At 41.8% G+C, this 13794-nt stretch overlaps 1 protein-coding gene across 7 annotated transcripts in view; it reads left to right on the top strand.

The window, feature by feature from the left end:
* The window catches only part of ZMIZ1 (zinc finger MIZ-type containing 1), a 430629-nt gene that overhangs the window by 271418 nt on the left and 145417 nt on the right, over nt 1-13794 (top strand). For all 7 annotated transcript variants that reach the window (XM_051982018.1, XM_051982017.1, XM_051982019.1 and 4 more), the window contains exon 6: nt 7385-7490. In XM_051982018.1, the coding sequence (XP_051837978.1) occupies nt 7385-7490 (106 nt within the window). The remainder of the gene's footprint in view (nt 1-7384; nt 7491-13794) is intronic.

Raw genomic sequence — 13794 nt, 5'->3', positions numbered from 1 at the left:
TCCTGCCTATTCTCTTTGGTCCTTGAATATCAAACTAGGGTATATAATGGTAGTATCATTTATGTGTATAATACTTCCAATGGCGGCAGAGGGAAGGGAGAAAGAAAATAGAAGAGATTTCCTGTGATGTCCATATTGGAGGAATCTAGAGGAGTCAGACCCACCAGTTCTTTTCATCACACTCACCACCTGCCCATCCCCATTCATCCTTTTCCACTAGTGGTTGCAAAGACATCAGCAGACATATTGGGAAAGATCCTGGTGGCTGGAAAGTTTCCATCAAGTTAACCACTTTTCTCTGCTCATCCTCAGTTCTTCCCAGCTCATCATGAGGTTCTGGTTGCATAAAGACTCCCTTTGTTCCAGAGAGACATCCACCCCAGGCTGTGGCCACTGTCCCCAGACAAGAAGCTCAGACAGTCAGGAGGTTCCACTGAAAAGGATTTGAACTTGGTTTGCCACAGCAGGGTGTGAAAGCCCATCATAGTCATCCTTGACTCATTCAGTGCTTTGTATCTGGGCAAAGAACTGTCCTACTCCTGGACAATTTACAATGTGAGGGTCTCACAACAGTCTTCTGAAGGTGGGAATATATGCACTATTACTTCCATTATAGGGCAGCTAGGTGGCCTGGTGGTTAGAGTTCAACTATGATTTCAGACACTTATTAAGTATGTAATTTTGGGCATGTCCTTTAACCCTATTTGCTTCAGTTTCCTCATCTATAAAATGAACTTAAGAAGGAATTGGCAAATTTCTGTAGTATCTTTGCCTAGAAAACCCCAGTTAGGGTCTCAAAGTTGGGTACAACACATCCCACTATACGGTTGGAGAAAATAAATCTCAGTGATATAATGTAACCTGTTCATGGTTACATGTAACTAAGGAGTCCCTGATCCAGGACTTGTAAAGCATTCAGTATACAGTAGGTATTTAATAAAAGCTAATTTTCATCTCTTCCCTTCTATTATACCATGATCTGATGGTTACCAATAGCATGGTGAAGTGGATAGAATACTAACCTTGGAGTCAAGTAGTTTCGAATCCTGAATCTGACTCATCTCAGAGCAATTAAGTGAATGAAAAAGTCATTTAACTTCTCTGAGTCCCAGTTTCCTCCTCTGTAAAATGAAAGGGTTGGTCTAAATGATTTCCAGGTCCCTTTCAACTCTGAATCTATGCTCCTATCTTTTTATACTTACACAACCACTCAATGAGGTAGGCAGCAGAGGAATTATTAATCCCATTTAATAGGCAAGAAAATAAATGTCTAGGGAGGTGAAAAGGATTTACTTAAGGCCATGGAGCAAGCTGGTACTAGGTCATAACCTGCATTCCTTGAGTTGAGTGCTTTTCCCATTATCCGAAGATGTGACAGCACTTTGAGCCATGTTCAGAGATATAATCTGGCATCATACCTCCTCCCCTGCACCCAGTGTAAACTTGGGAATCTCCTCCATACTTGGGTGTGATCTATATTTTTTTGGGACTTAATTTCCTCATTTGTAAAATAAAAGAATTGGCAATAATGGTTCCAGAAAACAGGAAACGAAAGATCTCTTCTTCCTCCTTTCAGGCAAGAGATGGGCGATTACTAGAGCAGACCACTCCTTACTTTTTAAGATGTCACCATGTCAGATGGTTTTGCTCCATTGTTTGTTGTTATTATCGTTTTAAAGAAAGATTTAATTCTTAAAGAACAGAAGGTGAATATCCAGAAGTGAGGGTGATATAAACAAAAAGCTTTAATAAAACTTATTTTAAGAAAAATAAAGGATTAGCCTAGATGACTCAGATTGGAACATTTCAGTGTGTTTCCAGACATAACTCTCAGACTTCCCTTTGTAGATTATCTGCATTTGTCATCCAAGAAAGCCAATGAGGCAGCTTAGTATAATGCAAAGAACTTTGGATACTTTGGTTTAAAGCTTGGCTTTGCCACTTCCTACCCTGAAAATCCGTAAGGGCTATTCCTACCCTAAATCTAGGACTCTGTGATTTTAAGTTCTCGGTGCCTCAATTTCCTCATGAGGAGATTGAATATCATGGCCCCTTGGGTCTCCCCTCCATAAGATTAGGTAAGTGAGATATATTTACAGTCTCATCACCCTGCCTCCATCCAGGCCATCCCACATTTTCCCTGCTAATAATAACAATGGGAGATAGCAAAAATTTAGGCTTTCAAAAAGCAGGTTAGGGTTAGGCAGCCAGTGTTTAAAAAATACCAACATGTAACCTTTCTAGAGTAAACAGAGCTAAAAAGTATATTGACTCTCCGCAGAGCTTGAACTATTTCTTTCAAGTGTTCATTAAAAGTCCAGCCCTGCCTGAGCTTTTGTCAGCTGTACCAGTGAGGGTCAGAGGGACAGGAGCAGTATTTATTTGATGGACTGGTGAGCTCCCACAGAAATGATGGGGAAGAGTGAGTCAAGATGTCCAGAAGAGGGCAGTAGAAAGCTTCCACCTTACTTACCTGCCCAGCCTTATAGGGTCAGGAATCTGCAAGCCCTAACGTCATTCTCCCCACCTCCCCCCAAAATATATATATATATATACTTTCTTTTCCCATAATTGATAAGATGGTCTGGGGAGAAGTCTGTGATTTAGTTCCAGAAATGGGTGTTTGTGGCTGTCAACCACTTTATTTTGAATGTAATCTATAGAGGAGGGAAGGTGTGAGGGAGAAACTTCAGATCTAAAAATATAATTTTTTTTTCAAAGAAACCTAACTTATTGTTGCAGATTAACAGAGGTGGCAGCACAGGATCATAGAACTAGAATCAGAAACTTCCTCCAAGATCATCCAGTACAACTCCTTTACATTGCAAATGAAAGGAACTCCTGGAGGTTATAACTTGGCCAAGATCCCATTGATAATAAGCATCAAAGACCAGCTCTGTAGCCCACGCTCTTCCAACCATATCACATCTTTGATCCTATGATCTTATTCCATATGTAAATTGTCCATCTTGTCAATGCACTGGGAACTTTTCTCGAGTTCTCCTAATATTTCATGGACACCAGCGTAGTGTTTAAGCTGCCCATCTGTGATCCTTCACTCTCGATACATGAACCAGCCCAATTCCTTTTCCAAGCCTTGGTGATGCCCTCTGAGTATATGTGTCAATGTTTGGTGCACCCAATGTGTGTGTATCTCTCCATTGCCCTTTGGGTCACCTGAAACTTTTCTGAGATTGCAGTATTTTGTGACTCACAGCTATACCACATTGCCAAGAGATTATCCAAGTAAAAGAGATGGCATTTTGCAATTATTTTGTAGGGTGATTTTTAGAACTTCACGGTGAATTTAAGGTCAACATAAGCAAATCCTACTTCATACGCAGGTTAATAAACCAAACCTTGAAGAGTGACAAAAAGGAATAGAAATGAATTCAGAAAAGATTTAGGAGATTAAGTGGCAGTATTAGGAACACTGTTGAAAGGAACTGGGGTGTACTGAGATTTTAAGGTTGACAAGAAAACAGCTGAGCCTTCCCAGTCCCCATCCCTATAGGCGTCACTGAGATGGGTGGGTCTTTGGCACGCTGATTCATTTTGCCCCTCTCCCTTCCTTCATAAGCATCCCACTTATGAGCTCTCAAAAGCACTGCCTAAGAAGCCGGCAGCAGCAGTCTGTGACTGAGAAGATAAAAGATTTTTATGTTGATTATTTTTTCTTAAGTAAACCAGATCAATGATATTAGCTTATTGGGGGAGACAAAGTAGAGTCAGCAAAACCGGACAAAAAGAGAGGTATTTTCTCCTCACTTCTGGGATGCCTTGTGGGCGTGACATGAAGCTATCTTAGATTTTTACAATTCTGGGCATCCAGCTTTTTTTACATACAAAATAAGATTGGAAATAACATTGCCTGTCACCTTTGTTGTTGTTCAGTCTCGTCCAACCCTTCATGGATCCCATTCGGGGCTTTCTTGGCAAAGGTACTGGAAATGTTGGCCATTTCTTTTTTCTTTTTTTTTTTCCCTGAGGCAATTGGGGTCAAGTGACTTGCCCAGGGTCACACAGCCAGGAAGTGTTAAGTGTCTGAGATCAGATTTGAACTCAGGTCTTCCTGACTTCAGGGCTGGTACTCTATCCACTGTACCACCCAGCTGCCCCCTATGTTGGCCATTTCTTTCTCTGGTTCATTTTACAGATTAGGAAACTGAGGCAAACAGGGTTTAATGACTTGGTCAGGGTCAGCCATCTAGCAAATGTCTGAGTCCAGATTTGAACACTGGTCTTTCTGACTTCAGATTCAGAACTCTGTCCATGGGACCACTGAGACTGCTCAGGAGTTAGAGGGAAAAGTGAAACCAGTATAAGTGAAAAGTGGTAGTAGAAAGTATCCTATATTATATTGGTATGAAAATGTGTTTTCTGTTTACACAAGAAAAACTAAGCAAACATTTTGATCACAGGAAAACCCTTTCTTTTCATTGATTCTGGTGTGAGAACTAAATCTTTCATTTTTTTTTTTTTGTATTCATTAGCTTTGGCTAGACTCTAACACAAAGGAGATCACCCCTATTAAGTCTGTGCTAGGAATTGGCATAATAATATAGTTGAGCCAATCAATCAATCAAGATTTACTCAGTACCTGCTAAACACTAAACAGGAGGCAAGAGATCTGGATTCTAGTCCTAACTCCATCACTGAATAGCTTTGTGACTCTGAGACAAGTTAAGTCACCTATTAATGGCCCAGACAATTCTATAAGATTAGCTATAGAGAAAGTGAGGGATCTGGATTGGAAGATGGAGGTCTCTCACTAGGAGTCACCTACCTGTGTATCAATAAAATCATAGATCTTTTCCAACAAAATAAATAGATAAAATCAGAGAATTGGACTAGATGGTCTTTAAGATCCATCTATAGCTAAGGTTCTATTATTCTTCTGTATTAATATTTAATAATAATAAGCAACTCTCAAAGACTATATAAGTTGCAAACAAAAATTATATGTATTGGGAGAAAGATTTTCCTCACCTAGGAATTCCCTAGACCAATGAAATCATAGAACTAGTCCATATCCTATTAATATTAATCATCATCTTCACAAACAACATTAAAACCTGACCTGCTACATCATTGTGAATCTCCATTTTCAAATCAATTGTAATAACATGGTCTGCTTATAAACTGCATCATTGTCCACACAATTCCTTTCCATAATAGAAATCCCATTTTTGTGCTGTTAATTAGAAAGTCTAGATGCTAGAAAGTAGTTCAGAATAATACAATTCACCCAATACTGCTGAATAGTTAACCTATAAGTGTTAAATGTACTGTATCATTCCATGATACAATGGAACAACTTTGTAATTAGTAACACTTAAAAAAAATCCATGTGTTGTAAAGAATAGACACCAAGGGTTTGCAATCCATTATGGGCCTGCCAGTGATGGTTCAGTTGTTCATTGCTGCTTCCTAATCATTCTTTTTACTGCTAGTGAAAATCAGTACTGTCCTCTGCTTTCTATAAGAGTAATGGTCAAAAAAAAAAAAAGAAGTCAGCCACAGGTTCTCTTCCCCATCCCCATGGAGATGTCTACTGTTTCTCGACATATCCAAAGAAAAAGGATTGGAACATCAGTGCGTGCTATTTTTCAAATGTTCAGTATGCCGTATTTACTTAAGAATAATTGTACACCTTAGTTGTTTGTTTTTTTGTTTTTTTAGGACATTCCTAATTGAAAGAATAGAGTCTACTATTTTAAAAAATGACCAAGCATAATTAATCCCCCCAAAAAATGAATAAATCTATTTATCGTTCTTTGTTGTAAAAGTAGGAGGGGGAGAATTTGTAGAATTACATTTGTAGAATATTGCATATGTTGTCATAAATGATTAGTTTTGTTAAACTGCTTTTGCTTTCTGTCAAAAGGAAAGATTGAAAGGGGAGAAATATCTTCAGAAATGAATGTAATGTTAAAATAAAAGGCATTAATAAAAATTTTAAGAACTTAGTAAGATTATTTTGGAAAGAACACAAGAGATTCCACTAAACTAATGATGGGGGCACTGTGGGTAGAGTGTTGAGCCTGGAATCAGAAAGACTCACCTTCCTAAGTCAAATCCTGGTGCAGATTTACCAATTGTATGGTCCTGAGAAAGTCCTTTATCCCTGTTTGCCTCAGTTTACTCATTTGTAGAATAAGCTGGAGAAGGAAATGACAAATGGCCAGTATCCTTGCCAAGAAAACCCCAAATGGGATCACAAAGAGTCAGGACTGAATAATGACCAGCTCCTAAGGGGAGATAATTCTGTGGCTAAGGGAGGATGATATGAATGCATAGGAGACAAGGATAAAGTAGAAAGTAGATTAAGATTTGAGGTTTATTTCTAGATGCCAGTGAAAGTTGCTCAGATTTTATTATAGATCTCCTTCCAGCAAGGTGCATTAAAGCCTCCCACCTAACTTTTCAGGGTCACAGGCAACTGACCTTTTTGCTCAACCCAGGGGTTGGAGCCATGGACCAATCAAGGGTTTTCATTTGCTTCTATGTCCCCTTTTAAGAAGCATTTGAAATGTGTCCTAGCAACACTTCAGACAGAAACCTAGTAAAGAATCATTCACTCCCAAGACAAGGTAGCATTTTAGTATACGTGGAAAGAGGCAGGAACTTGAGTTTTTAGTCTTGTGACTGTGAAGTAAGTCACTTTACCTCACTTTCCTAATTTGTAAAATGGTAACAATAATATCTGCCACATAAAACAATGTGTATTTTAAAAGTAAAGAAATAAAAAATTAAAGATAATATCTGCCTGCCTATGTCTCCATCTCTCACCTCCCAAAGACATGGCTCCTAGCTTGGACACTTGAGACATTTGAGAACAGAAAAGCCATTCAATCTCTCTCAGGATCATGGTTTAGTGGAAAGAATACTCACTGTCTCTGGATTTAGGGGATTTAAGGTTAAATTCTGCCTCTGCCATCACCTCAACTGTAAAATGAGGCTCTTGAGTTGGATGGCCTTTGGGCTCCCTTAATAGTGTGAAATCTATAGGCCTTTATCTTCAATCTCTTTATCTGTAAAATGGGAATAATATAGCACCTACCTCAAAGAGTGGTTGGGAGGGGAATGAAAAAATGAATGTGTGAAAGTGCTAAGAAAATTACTATAAGCAAGAAAAGGGTGATGATGATGATGATGATGATGATGGTAATGATAATGATGGAATTGTAGTGATGATGATGATGATGATGATGATGATGATGATGATGATGATGATGATATATGTGGGGAGTATATTGGGGGTACTACAAGTCCTTCCAAATGCTGTTCCCTGTGGAAGCAGATCAGGTAAAGGCTTTGACTTGACAATTATTTGGAAAATAATACACTTTCTCTCTTTCTCTCTCCATCTGTCTCTTTTCAGGTGGTTAGTCGAGTAGCAGCCCAACAAGGATTTGACCTGGATCTTGGCTATAGACTGCTGGCCGTATGTGCAGCAAACCGAGACAAATTCACTCCAAAATCAGCTGGTAGGCACAAGAGTCATGCTTCCCCCACTCTCCCCCCCCCACTCTCTTTTGAGGGTCACTGGGAACTACAGCCTTTCCCAGCAGAGGGACTCTTCCAAATGGCTTCTTTCTTGCTGTTATTCCGTCTTTGTGTGGATGTGGATTCAGATTCACATCTGAGCATTGGATGTTGGCTTAGGAACGTTTTTCAGTTTTGTTTTCTTTTCCATTGAAGGAAGTGGATGGGAAGGGGAATCCTTTATTGTTCATTTAAAAAAAAAACTCAATGTTAACAAACAAACAAACAAAAAACAAAACAGTTGGACTTAAGAAGTCAGGAATTCAAATTCCACCTGGACCCATTCGGAGGGGTATTAACTGTATAACTTGGGAACCGAGCAGCAGCACCTGGGCCGCTGGCTCTTGGACTTCCTACCCAGAAAGCCCTCTCTTCCTGGGTGCTCTGTAGCACCCAGCCTTCACCCAGCGTGCTTTCCTTCTCCTTTCTGCTCTGGTGTGTGGAATGCTGCCATAGGCCCTGAGACAAGGGTTGATCTCATTTATCAATACCATCATTGCGAGTGTCGGTAGTATTTAATTATGAAGAATAACATTCAAAGCAATAACTGCCAACAATAAAGCACAGTGGTGACTACTCTTCCTCCCCCTCAGCTTCAGCTGGGTGTCTCTATGGCAAATGGCCTTTGCCCAGCACCCACTCGGTCCCTTTCTCTATTTCCTGTTCTGGAAAAGTTGCGGTTTGATGTGGATATTAGTCATTCAAAGAGCCTTCCTTTGAGTCACTTCTCCTCTCCTTATCATTTCTGTCCACGTTCAAACTCATTGAAGCATCTCCTCCCCTCCAGACCAATGCCTCTGCTAAGAACAAGCTCTCTGCCTGATTCTGCTTCTCCTTTTCTTAAACCATTAATGGCTTTTGGGAACTTCCAGGAAAGCCAAGCTCAACACACACACACACACACACACACACACACACACACACACACACACACACACACACAGAAAGAGAGAGAGAGAAGAGAAGGAGATTCACCCTTCCCCTTCTTGCCACCTTTATTCGCCATCTTGAATTTCAGTTCCATTCTGAGAATCTTAAGTTAAAAAGTATCTCAGAATTTTGCCAATTCAGAGATACATTGTCTTCATTAAGGCTACACAGCAAGTTAGTGGCAAAACTAGCTCTCAAACTCTCCTGATTTCCAAATTAATGTTCTTCCTACTCTATGATATCACCCTTGATTTATCTGGGGTTTCAAAATCTTTTATAATCTTGTACCCTCCTTTATTTGGCAGGCCAGTGTAAGTCTGTTTTCTCAGTTTTTTAATGTATAAAATAAAATCCAGGGTGGCACAGTGGAGAGATCACCAGCCCTGAAGTTAGGAGGATCTGAGTTTGAATCTGGTCTCAGATACTTAACACTTCCTAGCTGTGTGACTCTAGGCAAATCACTCAACCTCAACTGACTCAGGAAAATAAAATAAAATCCATAAGATTACAAAGCAAATCAAAATTAGTGAAAATGGACCCTGGTCTCAGACACATAACACTTCCTAGCTGTATGATCCTGGACAAGTCACTTAGCCTTAGTTGCCTCAACAAAAAAAGAAGGAAAGAAGGAAGGAAGGAAGGAAGGAAGGAAGGAAGGAAGGAAGGAAGGAAGGAAGGAAGGAAGGAAGGAAGGAAGAAGAGAGAGAGAGAGAGAGAGAGAGAAAGAAAAGTGATTTCTCATCATGGCTCAGTTGTTCTGCACCTCCTGATTTGTCCACATCCGTCTTTGGGTAGATCTGAATGTATATCTTTGTCTCAATATTTTTTTTTCCTGTGCTCGCTGTTATGTATTTTTCTTTCCCTAATTTTTTTCTCTATTTCTATATCTCTGATATCTCTTTCTCTATCTCTCCATATCATATGCCTCTTTCTTTCCCCAGCTTATTTTCTGTGCCTGTCTCTGTCTCTGTCTCTGTCCTCCTGCTACCATGTCCTTTCAGTCTGGGCATTCTCCATGGAAGGCTGGGGGACCCCAGAGATGATTAGTTTCTGCTGCCTCCCCGTCTCCTCATTCCCCTAACCTGCTGCTGCTCTTGAGGCGCTGACAAGGAGCACAGAGCAAATGCCAACTTTCTCAGCGACTTCAGCACATGGCTCCCAGAACAAAGCTTTTAACTTTTTTTTTTTTTGAGTTAGAGACCCCTTTGGCAATCTGGTAATGGAGGAAATGTTGCATTTCCATTAGAAGTCAGTGCAGATAAAGATAGCATTTTTTCCTGTCCCAGGTCATTGAGCCCCTGAAATCTCTCCCAAATCCCAGATTGAGAACCTTGAAGGACAAGAGAGCGCCGGGCTCGGGAGAGCTTTATAGGGAAAGCTCCAATGTCTCTGCCTCCCAAACTCCCCTGAGTACCTTGGCTCTAGGCTCTTGGCAGACACCTGGCCCACACTCAGGCTCCATCCAGCTTCTCCAAGTGTTTCTCACTGTCCTGTTTTTGCCTTCCTATCTACTCCCCATCACTCTCTCTCCCTGACCTCCTGGCTTTTTCTTTGTTTCTTTCTCTACTTCTGAGTCCCCATCTCTTGTGGGCTCACTGTCTCTTTCTATTTCTGGTGCTGGGTCTGTTGAACTTTGTAACTCTGGCAATCTCTGTCTCTGTCTCAATGTCTGTCTCTATTGTCTTTCTGATTTTCTCTCCTTGTCATCTCTCTGTCTCTCTATCTCTGCACCTGACTTTCTGTCTCTGTCTGCCTCTGTGTGTATCTGTCTCTGTTGTCTGTCTGATTTTCTCTGTCATCTCTGTCTCTCTTTATATGTCTCTGCACCTGACTTTCTTTCTCTATCTCTATTTCTCTCTGTGTGTCTGTCTGTTTCTGTGGTCTATCTGATTTTCTCTCTTCTGTCTCTCTGTCTCTCTTTGTGTGTCTGGTGCTGACTCTGTCTTTTTGACTTTGTCTCTGTCCACTCTCTATGTGTCTGTCTCTGTTGTGTGTCTGATTTTCCCTCTATTGCCTCTCTGACTCTCTTTATCTGTCTCTGCACCTGACTTTCTGTCTCTGTTGTCTTTCTGATTTTCTCTCTTTTTTGTCACTCTGTCTCTCTTTGTGTGTCTGGTGCTGGCTCTATGTCTTTCTCTCTCTCTTTTTATCTCCTCGTCTTTCTCTGTGTCTCGTGCTGGTTCTGTGCAGGTCTGCCTGCATCTGCCTGACTTTGGGGATCTCGCTTTGTCTCTCTGTTTCTGCCTCTGCCTCTGGCTGGTGGCTGGCCCTGTAGCTATCTCTGATTTTTGTCTCTTTCCTCCTAACTCTTCCCTCTTCATTTCTGTCTTTCTCTCTCCCTACCTCTGTTTCTCTCATCCACTTTCTGTCTTTATTCCTCCTTTTGCATTTCTGTTTTTCTTTCTTTCTTCTCTCTTGCATTGCCCCATCTGTGTCTTGATCTTCAGATATTTCTAATTCTGCTTCTCTTTCCCTCCTCCCTCTTCTCTCTCTCTCTCTCTCTCTCTCTCTCTCTCTCTCTCTCTCTCGTCAGGAGGCCAAGCTGGGGCCGGACAAGGGGACGACAGATGAGATCATAGAGAGCGAGTGCTTTGTCCACAGAGATGATGGCGGCTGCAAACTCCCTTTTGGGCTTTCTGGTGCAGGAGGGGGGAAAGAGGGGGGCCCAGGGGCAGGGCTGTGCAGAGAAAAGAGACTCCGGAACCTGTGCACCTCTGGAGAGCTGCAGAGAAGGACAAACACACACTCTGTGTGTGTGTGTGTGTGTCTCTCTCTCTGTCTCTCTCTCTCTTTCTCTCTCTCTCTCTCTCACACACACACACAGAGTCACTCACTCACACACTCTGCAGCAAACTGGCCAAGCCAGGCTGTTAAGTGTCAGCCATTCACTTTCAGAGCCCCAGCAATGCTTTGTTCTTGCAGCCCCTGATTTTCACTCAGGCTAACTTCCCCCACCCCCACTCCTGACCACTTGTCTTCTCATGATTACTCTTTGGCTGAAGAACCTTTCCAAGGCTATTTGATCTCCCTCCTCCCTCCCCCTCCCCCCAATAACTTCCTCATCTAAGCATCTTTTTCTGAATAACTTCCCAGAAAGATGTTCCATCCACATGCACATGCCCTCTGCGGATCTTTTCTATGTTTTTTCCCCTACTCTTCTGGTTAAGAAATCCTTCCTGGATCTGACTCGAAGCCTTCCAGAGCCAACTTAACGCCCTTAATCCTACCCCATCCTGTGATAATCACTGTCCCCTTGTAATGATCTTTCTGGATACCGAATAGGGGGTGAAGGGAGATCAGCTCTTCTGTGAGCAAGAGAGCTTCTATCTCCACATTGTTACCAATCAAATGTTTCTTCTTATAGTATTTTAGATCTTATAACTGAAGATTCAAGAAGTTTTCTGCAGTCTTTTCTCTTGCTTCCAAAAGCAAGGTGTTTCACCCACGCCACCATTTTTCTCTCGGGATTTGTAAATTACATGTGTGCTGGGCAACTGCCTACCGGCTGTGAGAAAATTAGTCATTTCTGCCCGTGTGAAAAGTTGACCCTTTTGTTAACCTATGGTTTGGTATTAAACTGCCTTCATTAGGGTGTTCATGGGCAACATCATCACAACCCATACAAAATTAGCCTTAGGAACAAAAGAATAAGACAAGCAAAACCTATTATTTGATGTTATGATCAGCAAATACCTATCTTTTGGGGTTGTTTGGAAAGGGAGCACCAGGAAGTTGACACCCCCTAATAAAACAGCCTACAGCTATAGCTAAAGGAAAACTATTACTCTGGGTAAAGAGCAGTTCTTACAATATCATCATTTACTCTAGAGTCACTGTCCTTCTCTCTCTCTCTCTCTCTCTCTCTCTCTCTCTCTCTCTCTCTCTCGTGCCCTCCCTCCCTCCCTCTCTCTCTCTCTTTCTTCTCTCTCTCTCTCTCTCTCTCTCTCTCTCTCTTCTCTCTCTCGTGCCCTCCCTCCCTCCCTCTCTCTCTCTCTCTCTTTCTTCTCTCTCTCTCTCTCTTTCTTCTCTCTCTCTGTCTTTCTTTTTCTCTCTCTCTCTCTCTCTCTGTCTGTCTCTCTTCTCTCTCTCCCTCCCTCTCTCTGTCTCCTCTCTCTCTCCCTCCTTTCATCTGTCTCTCTTCTCTCTCTCTCTCTCTCTCTCTCTCTTCTCTCTTTCTTTTTCTCTCTGTCTGTCTCTCTCCCTCCCTCTCTCTCTCCCTCTTCTCTCTGTCTCTGTCTCTCTTCTCTCTCTCTCCCTCCCTCTCTCTGTCTCCTCTCTCTCTCCCTCCCTCCTTTCTTCTGTCTGTCTTCTCTCTCTCTCTCTTCTCTCTGTCTCTCTTCTCTCTTTCTTTTTCTCTCTGTCTCCCTCCCTCTCTCTCTCTCTCTCTTTCTGTCTCTCTCTGTGTGTCTCTCTCTTCTTTCTGTGTGTGTCTCTCTTCTCTCTCTCTGTCTCTCTCAGTCTATCTCTCTTCTCTCCTCTCTTCCTCTCTCTCTTTCTGTCTCTTTTCTCTCTCTCTTTCCCTCCCTCTTTCTCTCTGTCTCTCTCTCCTCTTCCCCCCCCCCTCTCTTTTTCCAGCTCCTCCTGTCTCATGGTGAGTTGAAAATCCAAGATTCTGATATTCCCACCTCACCAATAGTGGTTTGTTGTTATAGGAGCAGGATTGAAAACACAGGCTGAGACTGAATTTAAGCTTCCCTCAGATCCAGCCTTGTCCCAGCAGCAGCTAACTTCCTAAATCTAGCTTTGTTCTGAAATCAGTTCTATGGTCTCTGGACCCTGTGGAACCCAAGAAACATAGAATATTTCCACTTCAAAGGAATTGAGTATCTTTCTCCCTCATACTTATGGGAAATTTTAGGATAGGATAATGAGTTGAAGTGGTATGGGACATGCTTGAAGGATAGAGCTAGTCATCCAGACTAATTCCAGCCTGCCACCCCCCAATTCAGTGTACTCGAGATCAACTCCTCTGTTCCCTGGTTAATTGCTTCCTGTTGAAGGCATGTTTGCCACATGTCTCTCTGTGTAATGTGAGTCCTTTCCATAAACAGCCCTTCTGTCTTTTACCTTTTTTTTACTTCCTTAGTGTTTCTGCTCTGTGACTGCCTCTGCCAGCCAAACCGATTTGCTCTTGGACTCCAAACTATGCCATTGGCTTTTTAATTTCTGTTAAGGTTCTTGGATACCTCTCTTTTCCTTCATCCTCTAACCCGACCTTATCATTATTATTTCTGCTCCCTCTGTCTTTGCCCCATGATCTTCCCCAAAGACAAGAAGGGATGGAAACATTCATCATATAAATGATGTTCTCAGAGG

This window comes from Antechinus flavipes, chromosome 2 (assembly GCF_016432865.1).
Source record: "Antechinus flavipes isolate AdamAnt ecotype Samford, QLD, Australia chromosome 2, AdamAnt_v2, whole genome shotgun sequence".
In the NCBI taxonomy this organism is placed as follows: domain Eukaryota; kingdom Metazoa; phylum Chordata; class Mammalia; order Dasyuromorphia; family Dasyuridae; genus Antechinus; species Antechinus flavipes.
This window is presented reverse-complemented; position numbering and strand designations above follow the sequence as displayed.